This window comes from Apteryx mantelli, chromosome Z (genome assembly GCF_036417845.1).
Source record: "Apteryx mantelli isolate bAptMan1 chromosome Z, bAptMan1.hap1, whole genome shotgun sequence".
NCBI lineage: Eukaryota > Metazoa > Chordata > Aves > Apterygiformes > Apterygidae > Apteryx > Apteryx mantelli.
Genome location: NC_090020.1, coordinates 87,892,009 through 87,914,594, shown reverse-complemented (window position 1 = coordinate 87,914,594; position 22,586 = coordinate 87,892,009). Strand labels below are relative to the sequence as shown.

Sequence of the window (22,586 nt, the reverse complement as noted above, 5' to 3'; positions counted from 1 at the left end):
CCAGCTGCGGTGCGGAGCGGGTATGTGTGCACTGAAACGGTGTCGCGCTGCGCCGGGGAGCCAGGGTGACTCGGTTGTGTTTCTGCTGGAGGAAGGACTTCTCCGAATTTTACAGTTAAAATGAATCTCTCTTCCATACAGAAAACATGAACATGTCCACAGAAGTTGTTTGTGTCTCTAAATAACTAAAATAACAAGATGACAACGTTATGCAAAAGCTTGTGAGGAAAAAAATTAGATTTTGAACCAGCGTTCTTACTTATTTTTTGAGCTGGCCAAATCATCGCAAAATGACAAAACTCAAAGGACAGTATCATGTGAAGCTCACTGAAAGAGATGATCTTGTGCAAAGAGTTTCTTTTAATTTCCAGTATCTCACGTGTTTGCTGTCACAGGTATTTATTGATGGGATTCACACATTTACAGGACTTTTTCCTTGCCTTGCACAGAAACCCTGTACACTTTGCAGAGCTCCAAGGCCCCTGGATCTGTCCAACTTTCTAACAGTTAACGAATGAAAGAATTCCTGTCGTGAAGCAAGAGGGCAGAGATGGCGAAGCGGAAAGGACGGATGAGTCACTGGTGGGGGCAATGGAGGACTGCAAGGGCCGTGAAGGAGTGAAGCGCTCGAACGTGTACTTCTGGCGTGTGAGCGGTCCCACCGAGGCGACGGCGGATGAGTAAGTGGTAGGTGGCAATAGCGTCTTGGTGCGCTGCTTGTCCCGGAGGGGAACAGGCGCGGGATGGCGTCTGGAGGAACTGGCTCAGCTTACGTGACGGCTTTGCTGTCCCGAGGAACGGTGCTCGGGGAGCAGGGACGTTAGCAGAGCTCGCTGGAGGGGTTTGCCAGAGCCTTCGGCTGACCTGCGTAACCGGAGCTGAAGTATACCCGGATCCCTTTCCTCATGGAAACTGGCACGGAGCTGAATTAGCCTAATTGCTTTATGAGCACACTATTTAGTACACTCACTTTCGAAGTCAATTGTGTATCCTACTGTATGAGCTAAATTGTTCCCTTGTTTAGTGTTAGCTTTTGCATCTTCTTTTACTGCTTAACGTGATTCATTCTTTGATTTTGGTTATTAATTACGCGTTCTTGTTTAATTCACAGTAGGAGTCTCATGCCTCGGTCAGGAGTTTCGCTGCGCCACCTGCGGCAGAGCTGCGGGTGCTGGGTGCGCGGGGGGGCTGCGTGGTGGCCAGCCGAACGCGGTGCTGCCATCCCAGGGAAACTCTAACTGCTCGTTGCGGTTCGAGGCAGGAAACTGAAAATTCAGGAAACTCTCCTTTTTTGGCGGAAGCAAAACGAAAGCGCAACAAGCTTTCCTCGCCTCGGCTGCCTGTCCGGGCGGCTCGCCGGCCCGTCCGTCCATCTGTCCATCTGCCGCCGCTTCCGCGCCCCCCGCTCCCCGTCCAGCCGGGCCCGGCGGCATGAGGCCGCCCCGCTCCCAGAAATGGCCGCCCCTGCACGAGCTAGTCCTCAGTCTATTTACCATAAAAGTCATGCAAACAAATAAACTTTCCTCGTGTTCAGTATATATATACAACAGGTCTTAGTTCCTTCCGCGTACTAAAGGACATGCCTCTGCCTTCAATCTCATCTCACACTGTCTTGGGTTACTTTAATTTGAGACTGTTCCTTATGCGCTTCCCCTTTTGTATCTTGTACTGTGGACTTAATAAAAATTTAATTTATTTTGCCCTTTAGGCATTCAAGTTACAGTGAGAAATACTAAGTTACAGAGCTGGTCAAATTTGGATTTGAACTTTCTTTTTAATTAGCATTGGCTTTTCAAATGAAGGGGCGTTTTTGCTTGGAAAAAAACAGATATTTTCAGGGTTTTTGTCATAAACAAGTACAAAAAAAACCTCCCCTAAACATTCAGTCTGGGTTATTTGAAGCGAGCAACCAACAAAAAATCAATTTGAGGATTCTTCTGTTTTTCTGGAAGAAAACCAATAATTTTTCTCAAGTAAAGCGTCTCTGCCAGCCTATTTATCTTTTTTATCTTTTCCTTTGCTCTTATACCGGCACTCACCACCAGAGTCTTCTCTCTGCATCGACTGTTTTCAACGGAAGGCAATTCCCATGCTTTTCGACAGCAACGGGCCCTGTTAAGATCTGCAATCCTGTAATTTGCACGTGTGTCTTGACGGAAAACCTGCCCATACTGCAGTGAGCCCCGAGCCCTCAGGAGACTCGAGCATCCCTGGGCAGTGCTGAGGGCAGCTTGCAGCTTTCCGAAGCAGCCGGGCGGTGCCCGACCGGCGCCAGGACACCTGCGACCGGCCGTGAGCGGTGGTGGGGACGCTGCTGTCGCCGGCTCCCCCCCGAGGGACGAAGGACAGGGGGCACGAGGGGCACGAGACACGTGCGGTCGGTCCTGCCCGTGGTGCCGAGCACCGACATCCGTGTCGCTGAGCGTGGGATGTCCCGGCGGAGCCATGTGCTCGGGCAGCGCTGCTTGCTCACGACCTTAAAGGAAGGGCATGAGCAGACCGGCCGGGTCCCGCGGCGGCTCGCGCGCCGGGGCGAGTGAAGGAGGAAGCCTTCTCCCCGCTATGTCCGCTGTGTCTGCGTCCCCGGGAATTGCACACCCCGATGGATTTTTCACAGGCAGGATTAGCGTCCGCTTTCCCGGCTCATGTAACCTCGCGTGCAGGAGCCGGCTTGGCCCGGGCCAGCACGTGGCTCCTCTAATCGCCTGCCTTTCCCGGCCAGCAGCTCTGGCTGCAGGGACAGCAGTGCCTCGCGGGCCCTGGCTCGTCGTCTGTGGGGTGACGGACAGAATTGGGCCACAAGCACGTGAATTAACGGTTCAGCAAAGGAAGACAGACCCATGGAGCTGCTGGGGATGCCAGAGCCCTGGAGATCCCCTGCTCCAGCCCTGCTCCAGCTGGGTCAGCCGGAGTAGCCTGCCCAGGACCATGTCCAGGCAGGTTTGAGCATCGCCAAGGATGGAGACGCCACAACCTCCCTGGGCAGCCTGCTCCAGCGTTTGATCATCCTCACAGTAAAAAAGTTTCTCGTGTTCAATCTGAATTCCCTGTGTTTCAGTCTGTGCCCGTTGCCTCTCACCCCGTCACTGGGCACCGCTGGGACGAGTCCGGCCAGGTCTCCGGACACCCTCCCGTCACATAAGCGTTGATAAGATCCCCCCACCCGGAGCTTCCTCTTCACCAGGCTGAACTGTCCCAGCAATTCCAGCCAACACCAGATGGATAAAGGATCAGAGCAGAGTAACCCAGTCCCTAGCAAATAAAACCAGAAAGTCCAATTAAAACTAAGCCAACCCAAACCAGAGACACCAAACTATTCCCGTACATAAATGGAGAAACTGGGCAAGAGCAGTGGGCAGCAATGCAACAGTGAGAAACCAGGTAAAATGGGTAAAAACCCCAACCGCCCTCCAGCCGGGCAAGAGGGCTGAGCCGCCTGCAGCCCCTCCAGCAGAGGAAGCCCCGGGCCGGGTCCCTCAAGGCGCCGCCGAACCGGGGCCATGCCTCAGGCAGAGGAAGAGGCAGCAGCCTTCGTACCTCTCCCTTCCCTCCCTTCCTGTTAACATAAATCTGTGTTTGAACTTCAGGAAACAGCTCTCCTCGTTTTAAAACATTTTTCTTACTTTTCGTGTATCTATCCCCATGGCCCAGTGAACGACACTTGCGCTCCGTGGCAGGAAAACTTTAACGTGTTTTAAATGCTATTATTACAGTAACACCGTTTAATTTGCTTTCTTTACACTTTAGGCAAATCTGGTTGTTCTATCAGCAAGGCGGATTTTATGGAAATAAAAAGAAACAAAGGAAAAACCGGCACGTCGCTCGCGGCGATGCTGACGTTGGAGGCGGCTGCAGCGTACGCGCAGAGCTCACGGCGGTTTAAGCCCGCCGGCGGTGCAATAACAGCCCTGGTGCCTGAGGGACCCTCTGCAAATGCCGAAGGTGCCGGACGGCCGTGGGGCCGGCGCTCTGCAAACAGCCCAGACAGCCGCTCCGGGGAGCGGGTCCCAAGGAGCCGCGGGCGATTCCCGGGAAGGAGCTACCCGCCTCCGCGGTGGCTGAGCCGTGTGAGATGAGGAGCGTTTATTTAGCGAGGCGCAGCTTAAGACGCTTGGCTGCGCCGTGCCGCTCGCTCCCACCTGGCCATGTGCCGTGCCATGCCTCACCATGCCGTGCTGTGCCGTGCTGTGCCATGCTGCTCACTCCCACCTGGCCACACACTGCGCAGTGCCATGCTGCGTTACACTGTGCCATGCCACACTGTGCCGTGCCTATGCCATGCTGTGCTGTGCCATACTGTGCCATGCCATGCCATACTGTGCCATGCCATGCTGTGCTGCACTGTGCCATGCCGTGCTGTGCCATACCATGCCATACTGCACTGTGCCATACTGTGCTGCACTGTGCCATGCCATGCTGTGCCATGCCATGCTGTGCTGCACTGTGCCATGCCGTGCTGTGCCATGCCATGCCATACTGTACCGTGACATGCCATGCTGCACTGTGCCATGCCATGCTGTGCCATGCCATGCTGTACCGTGCCATACTGTGCTGCACCATGCCATGCCATGCCATGCTGTGCCATGCTGTGCCATACTGTACTGTGCCATACTGTGCCATGCCGTGCCGTGCTGCCTGCTCCCACCCGGCCGTGCTGTGCCAAGCAGACAGAGCAGCCCCGGAGCGTCCTGGCTCTGCTGCTCCACAGAGAGGGACTCCTCCTCTGGGGATCCAGGACCACAAGCCAAGCGCAGCAGAGAACCACTCCCCAGGTGGATGGCGGCACCCGGGATGCCTCAGCCACACGGCCACTGCAGGAACAGTCTCCGTCCTGCTTCCGCTTCCGCATCTGGGGAGCTGGGGTGCGACGTCCCCTTCCAGGGGCCAGGTCAACACAGCGATTCTGCTTGCGCTTCGTGATTATTTTTCACGCGTAGCTCCCTACCCCGGAACAGGGCATTTTGGGACACCTGGGCGGCATGTGCACGCGGCTCCCGACACACACCGTCACCCCTTCCCCTCCGCCTGCAACTCCGGGCTCAGCGTCAGCCGTGACAGGCGCCGGCAGGACGCGGTGCTGGTGGCTCCAAGGGCTCAGCGAGCCCCTGCCGGCTGAGGGGCGCCGGGATGTGGGACGCACCAGCAGGGACGGCGCCCGGCTTCCCGGGCTCGGCTGCTCGGCACGCTGCCCGCGCCGCCTGCAGCTGCCGTGGTGCGGCACCCAAGGAGGTGACTCATCTGCGCGTTCGTTAATTTGCAGCTAAACCTATGGAAAATAGGCATTGAGGAAACATAAAACCACGAGTTCTCTTCCCAAATGCCGCCTTTCTTCCACATATAGCTGCTGCTGCTGAATTCACAAGCGCCGTGTGTGGTGCAGAGCAGGGGGAGCGCAGCACGAGCCCGGGCGCAGAGCTGGGGCGGGGAGGCCGCGCGGGGCTGAGGGGCAAAGGGCCGGCGGTCAGGAAGGGCCCGAGCGGGAGCCGGCCTGGACACCCCAGCCCTGGGCTGCCTGTGGGCACGGACGTCCCGGTGGCACATGGAGGGGCCGGACGCCCCAGCTGGGTCCCCCCTCTCCACCGCGGCCGCAACGCAGCATGGGTGCCCGTGCGCAGGGACGCCGCTCCCAGCCCTTCTGGCTCCAGATTTGTAAAATACAGGTTTTCATTCAGGGCTCGCAAGCACGATTTTCACAGCACTAGAACCCGAAGTCGTAATGGGATCACGAAGCAAGCGAGGCTTTGCCCACCGCTGCTCTTTCTTTGGTCACCAAACCCAAACCCACACAGAGGGCTGGATTTCAAACAGCTTCAAAATTCAGGCAAAGTCCCATCTTTGGCTACGTCTACATCAGATTTGTATGCATCTCCATAAAGATAAAGAATATATATATTTATATAGAGAGAATTCTGCTGGTATCATATTCATGCACAAATGAAAGAAAGGCAAATTTGGTTCTGAGTACAAAAGCAATGTATCTGGGCGTGAATGATGACGCAGGAAGGATGGTTTATACTCATTGAGGCCAAGCTGTGTAACAGAGAAACACGCTGAAGTTTTTATCATGTAGGTGGCTTACATCTTGTTTGCGTTGGGCCACAAGATCTGCAAAAAACATTGATAAAATTTATGCACGCAGAGGAAAATGTCCTTTTCATCGCTGCTGCTCGCTATCTTGATTAAACACAGAGGGAGACGTCTGGCTGACACGGCCGAGCCCAACACCAGCGATCGGCGCCTGCCACTGGCCGCGTCCCGTCGCGGGGGCTCCCTGGAGAGGGTGCTGCGGGGCCGGACCCCGGGGATGAACGAAACCCAGCACCTGCCCTTGGGCTTCGGGAATGGTCAACCTGCCACCACCACCATGGGGACCGTGGGAGCCCACCACCTCCAGTGAGCAGGTCACCAGATCCAGGTTCATCCCAACCCATCCTGAACACGGGGGAACCGGCAGCCTGGAAGCAGAGCAAGCAATTCAAGAAGTTACACTTGTAGAAAAGGGAAAACCCTCTGATGCCTCAAAACCACCCAGGATCTTACCAGTTACTGTTTTTTTATTAGTCAGCCCCACGTATAACTTCTACCTATCAAAGCATACACACGGCCAGGGGTTGTCCCTTGCTTCTGCAGAGCATGCCCCAAGTCCTGCTTGGGCAGGATGCTGGGCACCTCGCAGCACGCCGGAGCAGCCCAGCGCAGTGCCGCCACCGCCGCGCGCTGGGGGAAGGACGCTGCCAGTGGCCTCATGGGAAGCGGCCGCTGCGATGGGCCCTGACGGAGTCGGCCTGCTCCTGGCGCTCGGGAGCATCCCGGTGCATCCGAGCGTGCCGAGTTAGTCAGGTTGGGGCAAACCCGTTCAGTGCTTTAGCCCAGTGACAGCATTGGGCCTTTTATTTTTTTTTTACATCTTCACTTATGCCTTTTGCACCAGAATAACAAAATCAGTTAAACCCTGAAAACAGCACAAAGTCCTTATTGATAGATGAGGACCCAAAATCATTTCAGCACTGACAGAGAGCTGTGGTGGCTGCTGGCACCTTTTCTCTTTGCCTTCTAGGCAGCGGCCTTGGATCTCTACGTCAGTGAGACAGAGATTTGGAAAAATGTGGGATTAACAGAAAAGGCTGGCAAAAAGCTGAATGATCTTCTCTCTGACACATTAAGAAAGAGGTGAGTGCTAAAACCATTCCTTGCTGGGTGATAACATTAACATTCAAAGTAATACAAGCATTATTTTTAGAAAGCCAGACTATTCACATTAGGTTGAACTGTAAAGCATATCTCCTGTAAAAAGCACATGCAGCACATCTGTGCATTTCTGTTTTTCTTTTTTCCTGAGAAAAAGAGAGGTGTGATTAACCAATTGTAATAGGTTGTTTCCTCTCCACTGCGAAAAAGACTTTGTCTACTACAGTTTAAAAGGTGTCATGATTACAGAAGTGAAAGATTTAACCTGGGGATGGTCTTGGATCTGGAAGACATCCCAAACCCTCAGATAGTTTTGTTTCATGCCCGTTTATTGCCACAAACCAGAATTTCAGTGACTGGCGGTGGGAAATGCTAGCTGAAGAGCTGGGAATGTGCAGAGAAGGGTTCAGGCGTTGCCCATCATGCTTTTGCGCCTGCAGCTTTGCACACTAGGTGCTTGCCCTGCTCTTCTCTCCCCGCCGAGGGTGGGAGATCCTGTGCCCAGCTAGCTCGTGCCTTCGGGAAGGCTCAGGCTGCAGGAGCGCTGCCGATGGGGATGCGCGAGTGCAGATTGCATTCAGCAGCACCCAAAACAGCCACGGCACAGCAAAATGCAATGGGTTACAGGTGGAGACTGGGGAACGTGGTGCGCTCAGTGTCAGCTCCGTCACGGCCTGATCAATCCTGAAGTCTTAATGTTCACTTCATGGTGTTATTGGAGGATTCTTCACCTAAGGGAACACACTAACATATCGTTTGACTCCCCAAGTCCATAGCAGACATAGAACTGACTCCCCTCCTCGTGCCCCTTAGATGTCTGCTCCACCAGGTACGTATTACAGTAAGAACATACTTGTTCTTGAAGCGCACAGGTGATAAACATGAAGTTACACGCTACAGCTGGGCAAATCTAACAGGTCACTGTTCCCAAAGGCTAAACCTGCCTCCTTTCTTTGCCTCTGCCGTGCTCCTGGCTCTTTCCAGGTGCTTTGCTGAGCCTGCTCAACTCGCAAACCCAGCAGAGAATTGCTGACTTCTGGCTAGGTTTGCAGGTTGCGTTGCCTCCAGCGAGCATGAGAGCTGGCAGAGAGAGAGAGACGCGACCATGTTGTCTGCAGTAGGAGGACTGTCCGATCTCAGCTGATAGATCAGTTTAGCTGGATCACGTGAAGTCACCTTCAAACTTGTTCTCAGCAAGACTAGTAGGAAAAACTCATAACATTCAGTTACAAAACATTTCAAATAGGAAACAGCATTATCTCCACGGCTATAACAATATTTAACAGACATTAAATCATTCAAGCCTTGTACAGTGCAATTTACTCACAGCAGAAAGAAAACATCCTCCTGATATGCATTTCACTGACAAAGCTCATTTATCTTTGTTACTGGCTTGAGAACTAAAAGTCTCTAGCAGAAGGAAAGGGTTTATATCAGAAATTCAGATCCTGGGCAAAATCTTTTGCACTTCTTCCCTCCCCTGCTTCTACTGTAAGGTAACAAACGAGCAGCACTGCTTAACTAGATTACAAGAAATGGAAATGGTTTGCTTAAAGTAGCTCAGACAGTTATGGGAATCCAAGTCAAGAAGAGTCAAGAGCAACCCAACCCCTTAGGTCATGAGTAATCTCTAACCATTCACAGGCAGCCGATAAAATAGGCCTGAACGAAGCAGTCAGTAGGGAGCAAATTAATGCAACTTATTCACAGAAAAGGTAAGCTTGCTAGTGATCAACAGAAATACTAATATGCCAAAAAAGAAACTTTAAAACGATTATGTGATTCCCAAATCCGAAAAGTGCCATTTCTCCTACATAAGAATAGCTGTACTTTGTCACGCTGCACATTTTGTCTAACATGGCATTAATCTCCCATGAGCAGTAATGGCAGGTGCATATAGAGCCGTTGCGAGGCGAGGGGACGCTTCCACAGAGCACTGCCCAACATCCAGCAAAGCACTACCCAGGGACTTCCCAGGCCAGAGGTTAAGCTTTTGGATACGCTTCTATACAACTGTAGGTTATTTTTTGTGGTACTTTACCTCCTTCTAATGCAGAAAATGACAAATGCGCAACCACGGTGTCCTTCGGCTCCCTAGCTTTGCAGCTAATAACGTTTTCATCTACAGATAACTGTAAAGAGAAACTCCACACAGTTCTCCACACACCACCTCTCTAATGTGTGATGTCTAACTGGGATCCCACAAGCCCCCATTTCATTTCATGGTGTCCTCCAAACCCACGGAATAGCCTGTCTGATCTTGAATTCTCACAGCATCATCGACAAACCGATAAAGCAAGGAGCTAGAAATAAGTCATCATTAGACAATACTTCTCTCCTGCACCCATGAGAAATCTTCAAAAGGGAAAGAAATCACTTGGAAAAGTTCTTTTCCTCTCAGTCCTGTCTTGGCACAAACGGGTTGATCTCAGCGTCAGCAGAGACTCCAAATGCCAAAAGCTGGTTTGAGTCTGCATTTCAGTAGCCTTAGTGTCAGAGCTACTCCTTTGCTAAACCATGCAGAAGAGCTGAGGGAAGATCAAAAAGAGTGACTCAAAATACCTAAAATCAGTACAGGATCAAAAGAATAAGCCATTTATGGGAATAACCCTCTCAACACGGGGAAAGCAGCCATGGGAATCCATCATGGCTTAGGTCTGTGCCACACTGAAGAATACCCCAGAAACCAAAACTTGGATTTCAACAGATGCATTTACAGCAGTCCCAGCTAGTGGAATCACTCCTAAAACCTGATAGGAAACTACATAGGCAGGAACTTTTAATATTTATGTAAAAAGATCTAGCATTATGGCATCTAGTCTTACCAGCTGAAAAAAGCTACTGCGTATCACAGAGGAAAATGTAGATTACTTATATGCTTGAGCAAGTTACTGTATGTGGCTGACCAAGTTGCTGCTGGATGCAGCTAGCACATCTCTACACACCCGGCTAAAACCAGGAAGAAGCAGCGAGCCTGCGCTGTCATCCCGTGTCTCACTACATGAGCAGATCTGGCAACGCTGACGGCTGTATGCCACTCTATTTTGCAAGTCAACTCTACAAATTAAGCTTTTAAGCTCTTCTTGACAAATCAAGACACAGGATATCATACCCAAGAACTAAAACCCTTTTTTCTGAGCGTGAACCCACATATTTAGATATTTATCCTTCCTTCTCATCACCAATCCATGTTTCCTCAACACAAGAAAAAATTTCCATAATCATGTGTTGAATCTGTCATCTGGGTTATGTCCGAAACCCCACTCAAAATTAGAGCTGATGGTGATTGCATGAGGAGTAGAGGGAGGGTGCGCACGGGGAGGGGAGAGAGATAAATTCCAATTTCAGCAATAAAAAAATTAAAAAAGTCTTACTACCTGTACACTGCCTCCAAAAATTAAATTATTATTATTTTTTTAACTGTGATGGTACCCTTCCAGGAAGATTGCATTAAGAATATCTAAATTATTATGACATGCCATTTATTATACTCAATTTTATTTCTAACCAGTTTGACACAAAATAAGTCATTTTTATAATACAGTTTGTTGTGAAAACTGCTTACTAAGAGACAAAAGAAGTAGTATTACTTGGAAAAATTCAGCAGTTGTCTGCCTTTCAGCACTGCTAGTTTCAACAGAAGGGGTGCCATTATTGTAAAATATTATATTTTTTAGAGGTGAGGGATTACAGAAGAAACAAAACTCCACAGGAAAAAAGCCTCATGCTGTTCCTATCAAAGCTACAAACCCAAAGCAAGCAAGGAAAACAATTTCTGCTTTGCTGAAGGTACAATATTGACATTTGAAGCCAAGAAGAGAAAAGTCCAGAATTTCACACAAGACAGTTCTCAGGTTAAGTTTTAAAATGAAAAATCAATTTTATGTTTAATACTCTTCAGGTATCATATCACAGGAGAGCACAATACATTCTCAGTACTGCAATATGAATGATGTTTTTCCTTATTGGTAGTAATATTACCTAAGTATACTATGGTGCTTTTCATTTAGTAATTTTCAAGTGTTAGTAAATCGCCATAAAATCTTTTTAGTAGCTTTGTGCTGTAGCTGGGAACATGAAGGCAGAAAGGTTAATGGCCTGAATTCCAGAAACATGGACAGTCCACAGTTCTAAAATCAGGTTGCAAGGTTTTTGTCCCTAGGCCACAAGGGAGCAAGTTTCAGATGCACGGAGAAAACGCAAAGGCTCCAATCCTCAGCTCCTAACCAGAATAAAGGTCTCTTTTCTGTCTACTTTTCTCAGAGCATATTGAAACAACTTTCTTGGGGCGTAAGTGTGACTAAACTCCTACAACTCACTACCTGTTCCAACCCGTATGGTGTGTCCTTGGGGTAGTGAAAAGACCAGGGAGCTCACAGAGGTTAAAAATAATCAAGCGAAATAACCCAACAGACAGCAGGGAGCAAGCAGGTTCAGTTGCAGCACTGCTAGAAATCAAACAAACAAACTGCAGTCCCAGGGCTTTGTCTTCGACGCGTCCAGCAGTGTTGCAAGTTACTTCAGCACATGGAGTCAGTGCCTTCCATTTGCAAAGAGCTACCTGAAAGCAGTAACTACTTAAGTTGGTAAATATGCAATTACATAATTAATCAACAGCCAAAAGCTTTACTCATTAGCTGTACAGTTTATTTAGACAAGACAAAAGTTTGCACAGTTTTGTAACTGTTTACAGAAATTAAAACATCTGAAATATATTATCTTTTCCCAGTATATTTAACTTCATTCTTGGAAAAGTGGCGCTCTCTCTCTCTTTTTTTTTTTTTAATTTAGGATTCACGTTTCAGTAGTACATATGCTCCCATTACTGCCAGAAGAGCATACTGCAAAAGAAAATAAGGACTGATTTTAAATTCTCCTCATGGAAACTCTGAAATTACACATTGTTTCAAAATGTGCCCCCTCCAACATTACACCTTCTAGATGAGTACATAATTATAAAATTACAGGAATATTTTAATGTGCTCATATTTATTATAAATAGGAATCGTAACTGTATACTCTTAGCTTATGATATTCTTACAAATAAAATGCTTCAAATGTTTAAAAATACTAAGTTCTATGGGTAATAGACAAGCTTTTTATTTCGAAAGCCCAAAAAGCAGCTAATTTTACATTAGGCAACCAAACTATGGAGGCAAATTTATTAACATGTGTTCTTCTTATATACCAGATTCTTTTCTTATTAGTTTTACTTGTTATTTTATAGTTTTATATTTCATTATTCAAATGTTTGTATACACACCTTAAATTTTGGATAGTCATTCATTATTATGGTTACCATACCAACATAAGGCAAAAATCTGTAATCGACAAAACAGATCAACATAAAATTAACCCTCAAAAATTACATGAAGATGCTTCAGTACTACTCAAATTTCATTATTTTAGATAATTGATTTCAGAGAAATAAACATCCAGAGAGACTGCAAGACCTGTAAAGAGCATGTGTGCTTGACACTGCAAGCTAGGGAGCAAGGTCCGAGATTCCCCTCTCCTCCCATCAAGTAAACACTCTGCCTGGCTGCATATTACTTATAGCATTAGAACCACATCAGCACCACAGAAGTGGCAAGTAAGTATCACCATAATGAGGGGTAGCAGCAAAAGCCTAACTTTCTGCAACACAGGGGAATCTGGGAATTCGTCTTTCAGTGTCTCTTGTTGCTGTGGAGCTATAAAAGCCATATAATCTAGTGCGGTAAGGATTTCGACCTAGTATGAAACATAACTTAGTTGGTGTTTAACCTAACCTACCACAACTAAAGGTTTGGAGGGGCACTTGTTTTATTTCTTTTTATTTAACTTGAATGCAGGGACAGAGTCTAGAAAAAAAGCAAATAAATATTCTTCAAAAAGAAGTATTTGTTACTCTTACCCTAGAGTTTACCCTAAATCTGTGACAACTTATACCACTCTTAAATTAGGCAAGAAAAAACACAAGCAACTATATCACTTGACACAAGAAGTCCTACTTTCTGCTAGGATTGGCCCATGACATTAATCTTAGCCTAATGGACATAGCAGAATTTGCATCAAGTTTCTGATGGCATCGCTAAGTCTCTCAAAGCCCAAAACACACTTTGCAAAGGGCTCTAAGCAAAAGTGTTCCAAATAAGAACAGTGTAAAGCAATCACATCATTTATACTTGCCACTAATGTATATTTGAAAGGGGAAATAAGAAGTTAAATTTTAATCTAAGAAAAATACATATAACTGAATTAGTTTGAGAAAATTTTTAAGACTGACTTTTCATCCCAACTAGGGGATGGGGGCAACCAGGATGGGGCAAAAAGCTCAAACCTTGTATGAAATTCTTGTGGGATGTAAAAATCATTTCCTAGGAATTTCTGGTACAAGGATGATTTGGTTAAATTTTGTGTTTACTGGTGAACTATTTATGTTGCAATTTACCATGTTTTAAAAAATTAAGTCCCACTCTAAATTAGTGAGAGGACTACAAAAAGCAACATTTCCAGGTAAATTATTTTTGAATTTCTTAAAGAAAATGGTAATTAAATGATTATCAAACAAGATCTAGTTTGTACTAACACTGAAGTTGATTTAAGTTTAAAATTTTCTTTCTATATTTCTTGCAAAGAACATAGACATGTTGCACTACTTACCCTCTTGCTCTTCCAACAACGTCTTTCTTCTCTAACCAGTTCTGACCCTCTTTGTACAAGCCTCTATCATCGACTTCATTATTATCACCTTTAGTCAGAAATTTGATGTCCCCATTTTCTCTAGAAGGCAACAAGGTGATAAACTAACTACCACTTAATTTAAAAATCTCAATTAACATCTACAAAGCACAATGAGGATGAAAAGTACTACAAGATTAGATAACATTTACTTCCAGTCCTGCTTATTTAGCAAACACCATTAAAGCATTAACATTACAGACTTTACTGACAGAGTCAACAGATTTTAACAAGAGGTGTTTTTTTAAACACGCTCCCAGATTGTCATTTGATGTAAGCAATTATACTCTGAACACCAGAGAAGCATTTTTCATCCAGAGCAGGCACGAAACTCTGTCATCAAAGCAATACGTGCGGATGAGGAACCCCCCCCCCGACCCTATATTTTCAACAGAACAAAAATGAAACACTGAGAAAAACAAACAAACAAAATTTGATTACCAAACATCCAAATGAGTAAGAAAAGTTTTGTGTTTGGATTTTTTTAATAGAAATTGAATAAGATCCAATGATGTCATCACACATTAGAGAATGAATTTAGCTGAGTTTCAGCAACAAACTTCAGCAAATACAAGGTACACCCTAAATCTTCATTTAGGAATGGAATTATGTATAACAATATACTGTTTTAAGTAATTTTCTTCTAAGTTTAATATACTTGCTTAACTCATAATAGATCTTTTTGTCATTGTCAAAATAAGCATGATGGGAGTCCTCCTTTTGATACAAAGAAATCCTGAAGACTTAAGTGAGCTGCAAATTTGCATCAGATTCAGTATTTTGTCAGTAAGATTGCACTACAATTTCAGGTGGTTTATTGTTTACCTGTTAAGCAATATAGTGAGTTCCTGGCAAAACCTTAGTTATAGTTGATATCTATTAATGTGGTAAATAAAAAAACGTAATTGGTCTTTAAATAACATCATGTGGACAAAACATTTTTGTGGGTTTTTTACTGGATTGTAAGGAGAAACCTAAGGGATTGAGATGGTTCAGTAGGTGGCACTCTTCCTCTCACATGAGTAAGTGCTCGTGGCGCTCAGGAGAACCAGGCTGCTCCCTCAGAGACATAAAACTGAAGTCCTGACCTCTCCCAGCCATTAAAAAGGCTCAAAATTATTTTTGTAGGAGTAGGTTTTAAATCCTGAACATGCCCAAATCATAGCTTTTCCCTACTGTTTCAAATGGAAAAAATATTTTACACTTCATTCTGAACATTATGTAATTTAACCATCGGTGTTAGACCTGCCATGTTTCAGTCCCTTTCAAGCACTAGGCATACGTACAGTTGATGCATATATGACTTTGGTTCAACACTATCATTCAAATAAAGTTTACAATCTTCAAAATGATTTTGCTCCGTTAGCTGCTAATTGCAATTAAGGATATCAAGAAACAAGGAGTTTTTCTGAAGATCGATTAGGTATTTAAATGAAAAAAAAAAACCAAAAAAACAGGCAGTACTTGCACATACATATTTGTTTTGAAAAAGCGTTGAAGGACAGACACCACTTGAAAGATAAACACCTTCAGTTCATTGCTAGAACTTCCTGAGGAACAAATATATTAGTGCTTGCCACATTCAAGTTACATTTTCATTATGCAGGAGTGGAAAAAGAATTGCCTCTCTTTTGTTTGGGAAGGAACTGTTTATCATACCAGGTATATGCAAGAAAAAGTAAAAACAACCTGCCTGTTGCTTTTGAGTATAAATTATTGTTGGTATTGTGATTAATACACACAAAAAGAGTAACACTTTTAGTCAAATCTCTGTTTTATGGAAAACTGCCATTAGCAAAGGTCACATACTTGTCAGGTTTCATCTACAGTTCTAATTCCGAGTCTTCGTGTCCTTCTAGAGATTTGTTTTTAGATGTAGCTATTTCTCATAACCAGACTCCCAATTCTACAACAACCACTAATGGAAGTGGACTCTGCTCCCATACACATTCCCACTGATTGCAAAATGATGTGTATAGCTTGTGTTACCAGACTCCTCTTTGGTGTAGGTTTACCCACTTTGAACCTGAGCAACTCTGCTGAGGGACAGGAGTCAGGGTCTCAAGAAGCGTGCCACAGGATTGGGGCCAGATACGGATTAAGCCTAGAGACAAATTTTATCTTACTGTGCATCCTCACTTGCCCTTCTCAAAAGATACTACCAAATTAAAATGTAAGTGAAAGTCAGTAATGGAAACTATATTTAGGAGCAATGAAAATGTCAAGTTGCATTACTTTTCATGAATTTTGATTACTCTGTGAACTATTGGAATGTCTCTGCCTTCAACTTTAAAAACAACTATTTCACCAGCTCTGATTGGGTCATCATGGAAATTTGTTAAGAACAACAGGTCTCCCCTGTGAAAAGCTGGTTCCATGCTGCCACTGCAAACAAACAGAAAGGGAAAGATTATTGGCATTATGGTAAATGAAAGAAGAACCACAAAAGCAACGAGCATTTAATCCTTACCGATAAACTCAAGATTTTAATTCAAATCTGTAGCTTCACCCATTCAATAGCAGTATACAGACATTTGATACACAATCCAAGCCTTAGTAAGTCCCAGGCTGAGATAGCCTGTGGAAGACTTACCCTACTGCCTCAACAAAAGAAATAAATGAGCTGTATAGAAAAGTATTGGCATTGTTGCTATGATGGAAGGAACAAAATGAGCCATTCTGGTTAAGATAAATAATTCATTAGTGAAAAGCCAAAAGACGTTTCACAGAACAGGAAGTACTGCTCTATATAGAAAAGGTTTGACTTACACAAACAAGGCTGATGCTTACATTAGTGATTACTGCTCATGATCTGAAAATTCATGCATTTTTTCAAAGCTAGCCATAATATCTTTTGGTAGCAGCCTTTAAGATAGGACTCCAGATCCCATTACTAATTACATGAACAAACAATTCCCATTAAAATATTATTATTCCTACATTCCTTATATATTCCCTATTGATACACATTGAATCTCAGTATGGCTGAATCTTCCACATATGTTTGTGCTTAACTTTGTGTATTTGATTAGTACTCAGGGGCCTGCAGGACTGGGCCTTTATATACCAGAAGTAAGATATCATTGAGAAAGAAGCAATGAGTATGTATAGTTAACTCAAAGTGAGTTTTACCATAATACAATTCTAAAATAAATATACATAGGCAAACAAGAAATTAACAAATAGACCTGAAAGTGTTCAGTGCCTTCAGCAAGTGCACTATGCTTATTTAAAGTTTTTTTCCCAGAGACAACAGAAGTTTCACAGGATTACATATATTCCTATTAAAGCAGAACTGATTTTTTGGAGTCCTAATCCCCACACAGATAGCACTACACAATCCTGGGTAGTTGATATCTATACAATAAGGGAACAGACCCAGACTTTCAAAGGTTTCACATATCTACTGCTTCTATTGACTTCAATGAAAACTAGATTGCTGCTATGGAAGTGGCCTTTGCTAGATGCCCAAAAACAGAGCTAAAAGAAAGTAGTGCTCAAATGCTTATTTTAAGTATGTGATATTCTAAACTCCAAGTCTATCCAAGGGGAAGGGGAGGAGACAAAAGACAAACCACTGCTTGGACTATAACAAAAAAGCCTTTACATTGACTTACCTGAGCACCACAACAATTGGGCTTTCACTTCCCGTAATGACAATCAGCCCTTTCCATATCATAAGGGCAGAAGACACTATCATAGCAAAATTTAAGACTTGGTAATACAGCTATAAGACACAAACAAGAAAAGTGTTTTAAAAAGTTACTGTGCTGTATGCACAACATAGAATTTCAACCTTTGTGCACTGCGCAACCCTGAAGCACAATCCAGGCTTGTTTACTTATATCATATTCCAGCAGAAGCTTCATAGATACAGCAGCACAACTGTGAACACCATGCTGCAGGATGAAGTTTTAATCCTTAAGTGTACCTTAATCTTGGTTTATGACACCTATGGAATATTATGCTTGCTGGTGCTAGAAGCTAGTGAACTTCCCACTAGCAAAGACTTCTAAAATATGTGAAGCTTTATGGCAAATGATCAAATCTATTTTTGATTACACGTCCCCGAGTCCTACTTGAGACGATAAGTATTCAAAACACACATGAAAAATAATGTAGACTACTACTAAAACCAGGATCAGCAAGAGCCTTTGTAGTTTGAATAGTTTTCTTTGTTTAGAGAGAAGAGTTGGGGGGAAAGAGGGGAGGAGATGAGAGTGCCATTTTCTCTTACTTTCGGACAGGAACTTCTTACATGCAAAATCTTTTATCAATTTCTTCAACTCACTTACCAACCCTTACAATAATGGGTACATTTTCTTCCTACCACCTCCTTTTTCTTTTCTTGGCGGTACAGAGATACTCTGGTGCAAAACGGCCCTGCCCACCTCTGTTTATCATGCAACTCATCTACCTAAAACATGGAATTGGAAATTCTGAGACCATCACCCTAGTTTAAGGATCTATTTACTGGGGTTTTCAGGGATATGATTCACATAACTTATCAGTGGACAAGCTTTTAAATTTAGCCTCAAAATCTCCTCTCTAGCTTTTTTTTTTTTTTGAAAATGGTTATTACAGATATTAAAAAGCAACTAAGGAACTTCCACAGCTTGGAAATCAGGGAGTTTGTCACTAGTCTCATATTCTTCCTTCCAACTGCTTATTTGCATAAGCATTTAGTAAACATAAAATTAAGACACTTATTTTGAACTACGGGTATTCAGAAAAAACAGTTTGCTTCCACATGGTATACCTCTAAAATAAAATTAATTACTGAGAAGAATGTAAAAAACGCAGTTTCTTAAGTTGAGAGGGAGATCAGAAACAGTCTCCACAGGAAGCTGCAGTTTCGCCAGCTCTGAACGAGTGCTACGGCCCCTGCTTTTGCAACAGAGGCAGCTGAACGCCAGACCCTCCTAGAGCAGGACAAGGTGCAAAAGCAGTTGCGCGGACCAACGCAGCATACGTGCCGCAGGTTACGCGTGTCGAGAAGAGGGGCATCTCACGACACCACGCGGCCCCGCAAAACCCGAGTCTCTGGGGCCTTCTGCGGGGTTATGGAAACACCAACACCAAAGCGCCTATCTTGCGCAGCCTTCCGCTGGACGCAGGCGCCTCAAGCGGAAGCATTAAGCGGAGAATCGGGTGACTGCGGGCCGTTCCCCGCCCCGCAGCCTCCCCCGCGAAGGACGAGCAGGCGCCGTCTCCGCCCCCCCGCGCCAGGGAAGGAAGCCGGAGGGGCCCGCGCGCCTCCCCCGCCCTCGGGGCGCGAGCCGCCGGGCCGGGCGCGCTGACGGCGGAGCGGCCGGGAGCGCGGGCGCCGCTGCCCGGCACCACGGCGGGCCCGGAGCGGCCCCGGCAGGCCACGCAGCCCCGCGGGCGGCCCAGCCCCGGCCCCAGTCCCGGCCCCGGCGCCCCCGCTGCCGCGCGGAGCCCACGCCTCGCCCCGGGCGCTACCTGCCGCTTGTTCATGCGCCGCAGGTCCCCGAAGAGATCCATGGCGGCGCCGCGGCGGAGGCGGGAGCCGCTGGCGCCCTCGCGGGCGGCCCCTGGCAGCGGCGCGGAGCGGGGCGCACCCCGGCTCGCGCGGCGACCGGTACCCGCAACCGTGACCCGTCACTGCCCGAGCGGGAGTGGTGGCACCGGCGGCCGCCCCACTCCCCGGGAGTTGTAGTCCCCCTGCTCCCGCCGCGGCGCTCGCACTGGAGGGGTGCCGCAGCAACGGGACTACAACTCCCAGCATGCATCGCGACGGGGGCCTTGATGGCGAGGCCCCTTGCCGCCTGCCCTTGGAGATGTCCGGCCAGTTTGCTGTCCGACGGGGCTCTCAGCTGGCGCTGAGGCCCCACGAGACCACAGAACGAGCCAGCCCTATCTGCGGAGCAGCGAAATGGCGGCAGCGGCCTCCCAAACCGTATCTCTCAGACCAGGCAGCTGCGGAGGCAGCCCCGCTTGCAGCTGCCGCACCGTGTGCACAGCTCATTGGCGGGCCGAAGCAGGGGCGGGAAAGGGACGAGAGCGCATGGGCGGGGCCAGGGGGCGGGGCCAGGGGGAGAGGGGCGGGGCTCTCGCCTGCTGTCCGTTGGGGCGGGGCGGCCGCGCTGAGGGGCGATGTGGCGGGGCGGGGGGAGGGGCGGCCGCTCTGAGGGGCGATGTGGCGGGGGGGGTCTCGGGCAGGCCTGGGTGGGAGTTCGTGAAGGAAGGGTTGGCAGCGGCAGCCCAGCACACAGCGGGGGCCGATCTCGCCAGCAGCGCGGCAGATGGGATGTGCAGTGGGGCGCCTGCAGCGAGCTGCAGGACCCCGTGTCCTTCCCTCCTCATGTCCTCTGCTGCCTCTGTCTGAAAGCCTGATCTGCCCCTTGCCCCCAGAAAACGTGGGTGTCACTGCCAGAGTTGAGGCAGGACGAAGCTGCAGCTTCACCCTGAGGTTTTGTAGGCTGCTGCTCTGTCGCAGCTTAACGCGTGTGCCAATGAACGCTGTAGGCACCGCGCTTCTGGGGCTCGGGTCTGGGGCTTGGTTCCCTGGTGCCTCCTCGTCCCACGTCTGCACAGGTGCCATCTGCCCTACACCGGGTTTGTCAGGGTAAAGCAGCTCAGCATCTAATAGTGCGCACGCAGCAGTACCTGCTCCTCACTTCTCCTAAATGTGACAGACAGGACGAGTTGTCACTCTCCCCTTACCTCTTACCAGGCATCTTCTTTTATGGAACATTTGGATCTAGCTGTACACAATCTTTACTCTTCCTTGATACTTGTTTCTTAGAAGAATACCCCATCATTAGTTTCCCTTAGAAGCTCTGGGCTACTACCATGACATGTAAATGGTGATTTTCATCCTCAGCCTTTGAATTCTGTCTTTGAACAGTGTTATCACCTTACACACACTCAGACCACTGTTTTTGTTGTCTTGGTGACTGCTGAGATAGTTTTTTAGCATGATTTATTTTAATCCACGATGAGAAAATCAAGAGATTCTCCACCGATGTTGCGCCTTTTTGAGCAGTAGTGAAAAGAATTTCAGATCCTGAAGAATGAGTAGCTAGCCAGAGCTATCATAAAATCATAAGAAATCCTTCTGTAGGGCAGATAATTTTCTCTTTACCCCATTCAGCTTTTAAAGACATTTCACTATATACTGATCCATCAAACTAAAATGTTTTTTATAAGCAGGCATCTCGTCTTTAAAAGCTTCGTGGAGCCCTCTGTAGAGCGTTCCTCTGAATGCTCTTTATTCTTTTTTTTCCCCCATAAAATGGCGTTCTTATTTGCTTCTCAACAGGTCAGTGACTCAAGCTGACCCTGCAGACCTTTTCATAATGATCAGGTGACAGTAAAACCTTGCCCAGTATTCAGAAACCTCATACCCTGAGACCTGTAATACTATGTTAATCTACCTATGCTATTGCAAAGCCCATTTATCTCCCAAGCTTTTTGTTCTTGTAAGGGGGACCAGTCACTTGTTCCCAAGCTCTCTCAGTGGATTGTCAGTTGTCAGATCTCATTCCACAGCAGCACAGGCTGCTTCCGTTTAATGCTTGAGACATGCCCCCGCATCTGATGTTCACAAGATAGCTCAGAGAACTCCCATTACCTTTATTAGATGCTAAGTCCTCAACTTTGCTCGCAGACCAGATACATCTCTCTGGAAAGTGATATGCCTTGAAAAGCATTTGAGGTTAGGAAACAGCAATTTACCTCATTAACTCTGGGAGGGATCAGCATCACCTAATTTCAGCAGCAAACTTTCACCCAACAGCCCTTGAAAAGAGAAACTCACAAAATTGTAGAAAATCTATACTTTTATTTGGCAGCAGCACAGTCTCTTCCAAGAATAAGTTTCTGCTAATCAGAAAAATTGCTGGCAGCAGTTTGGTTCCTCCAGGGTAGGACAGAGAAAGTCTATACATACAGTTAGTTATTGCAGTCTTCTCTTAGTTCTTTATCACACAGGAACTGATGTTTGTAAAAAAGTGTGACCTCACAGAAAATGATGAAGGAACTGGATTTGATTAGGCAGGGGTTTCATGGATGTTCCTCTCAACAGCAATGCCAGATGAAGGAGTTTTGCCCATCATTAGGCTGCCTGTCCTCCTACCACTGCTGCGGCTGTGCCCTTACAACTGTATGATTATGCAGTGAACTGGATTTTGAGCTAATCCCTGTAAAAAAAATCACAGGGGAAAAAAAAAAAAGACAGGGAGCATGGAGAGGGAAGTATTTCTAAACTGCATTTTCTCCCAAATCCAGTTCATTGCATGGTTTCACAAACAGACCAATAACTGTTAGAAATTATCCTCTTTCCATGCAGAAGGATTGACCAGATGATCTCTGGAAGTCTCTTCCAGCTCTGCATTTGAATGATTCCATACATCTAAAGTAACAGTCATGCAAATAGGTCCTTGCCCACAGCTCACTGACTGCCTGGAATTAGTTCCTGCAAATTGGGGATGGGAGCAGGAGAAAAAAAAAAACACAGGGAAATTCTACTAGGATAAATAAAAAGGAGCCATTTGTCTGAAGGAGCACTGGAAAAATATTTCCACAGATTGTCAGAAGTTGCTCAAGACTTCCTGTTGGCAAAGGGTTGGAAAGGAATGACTAAGAGTGCCAGAACTGGCATCAGATCACAAAGAAACCTGTCACTGTATCATGAATGGACAAAGGTGGCA

At 46.5% G+C, this 22,586-nt stretch overlaps 1 protein-coding gene across 1 annotated transcript; it reads right to left on the bottom strand.

Annotated features, from left to right (window-relative positions):
- Positions 1-11,813: 11,813 nt before the first annotated feature.
- On the bottom strand, positions 11,814-19,606 carry SEC11C (SEC11 homolog C, signal peptidase complex subunit). Its single transcript, XM_067315509.1, has 6 exons — positions 19,375-19,606; positions 17,529-17,638; positions 16,147-16,296; positions 13,834-13,953; positions 12,452-12,509; positions 11,814-12,029 (listed from the first exon to the last, which is right to left on the bottom strand). The coding sequence occupies exons 1-6, from the start codon at positions 19,414-19,416 to the stop codon at positions 11,976-11,978; spliced, it is 534 nt and encodes a 177-aa protein (XP_067171610.1). The 5' UTR covers positions 19,417-19,606; the 3' UTR covers positions 11,814-11,975.
- Between the last annotated feature and the right edge of the window lie 2,980 nt (positions 19,607-22,586).

Coding starts and splice junctions, on each gene's coding strand:
- SEC11C (XM_067315509.1), bottom strand. CDS start 19,416: ATGGATCTCTTCGGGGACCTGCGGCGCATGAACAAGCGGCAG. Junction 16,297..17,528: donor CCAATTGTTGTGGTGCTCAG/GTAAGTCAATGT, acceptor GTTTGTTTGCAG/TGGCAGCATGGAACCAGCTT. Junction 12,510..13,833: donor GTTGTTGGAAGAGCAAGAGG/GTAAGTAGTGCA, acceptor TGTCGATTACAG/ATTTTTGCCTTATGTTGGTA.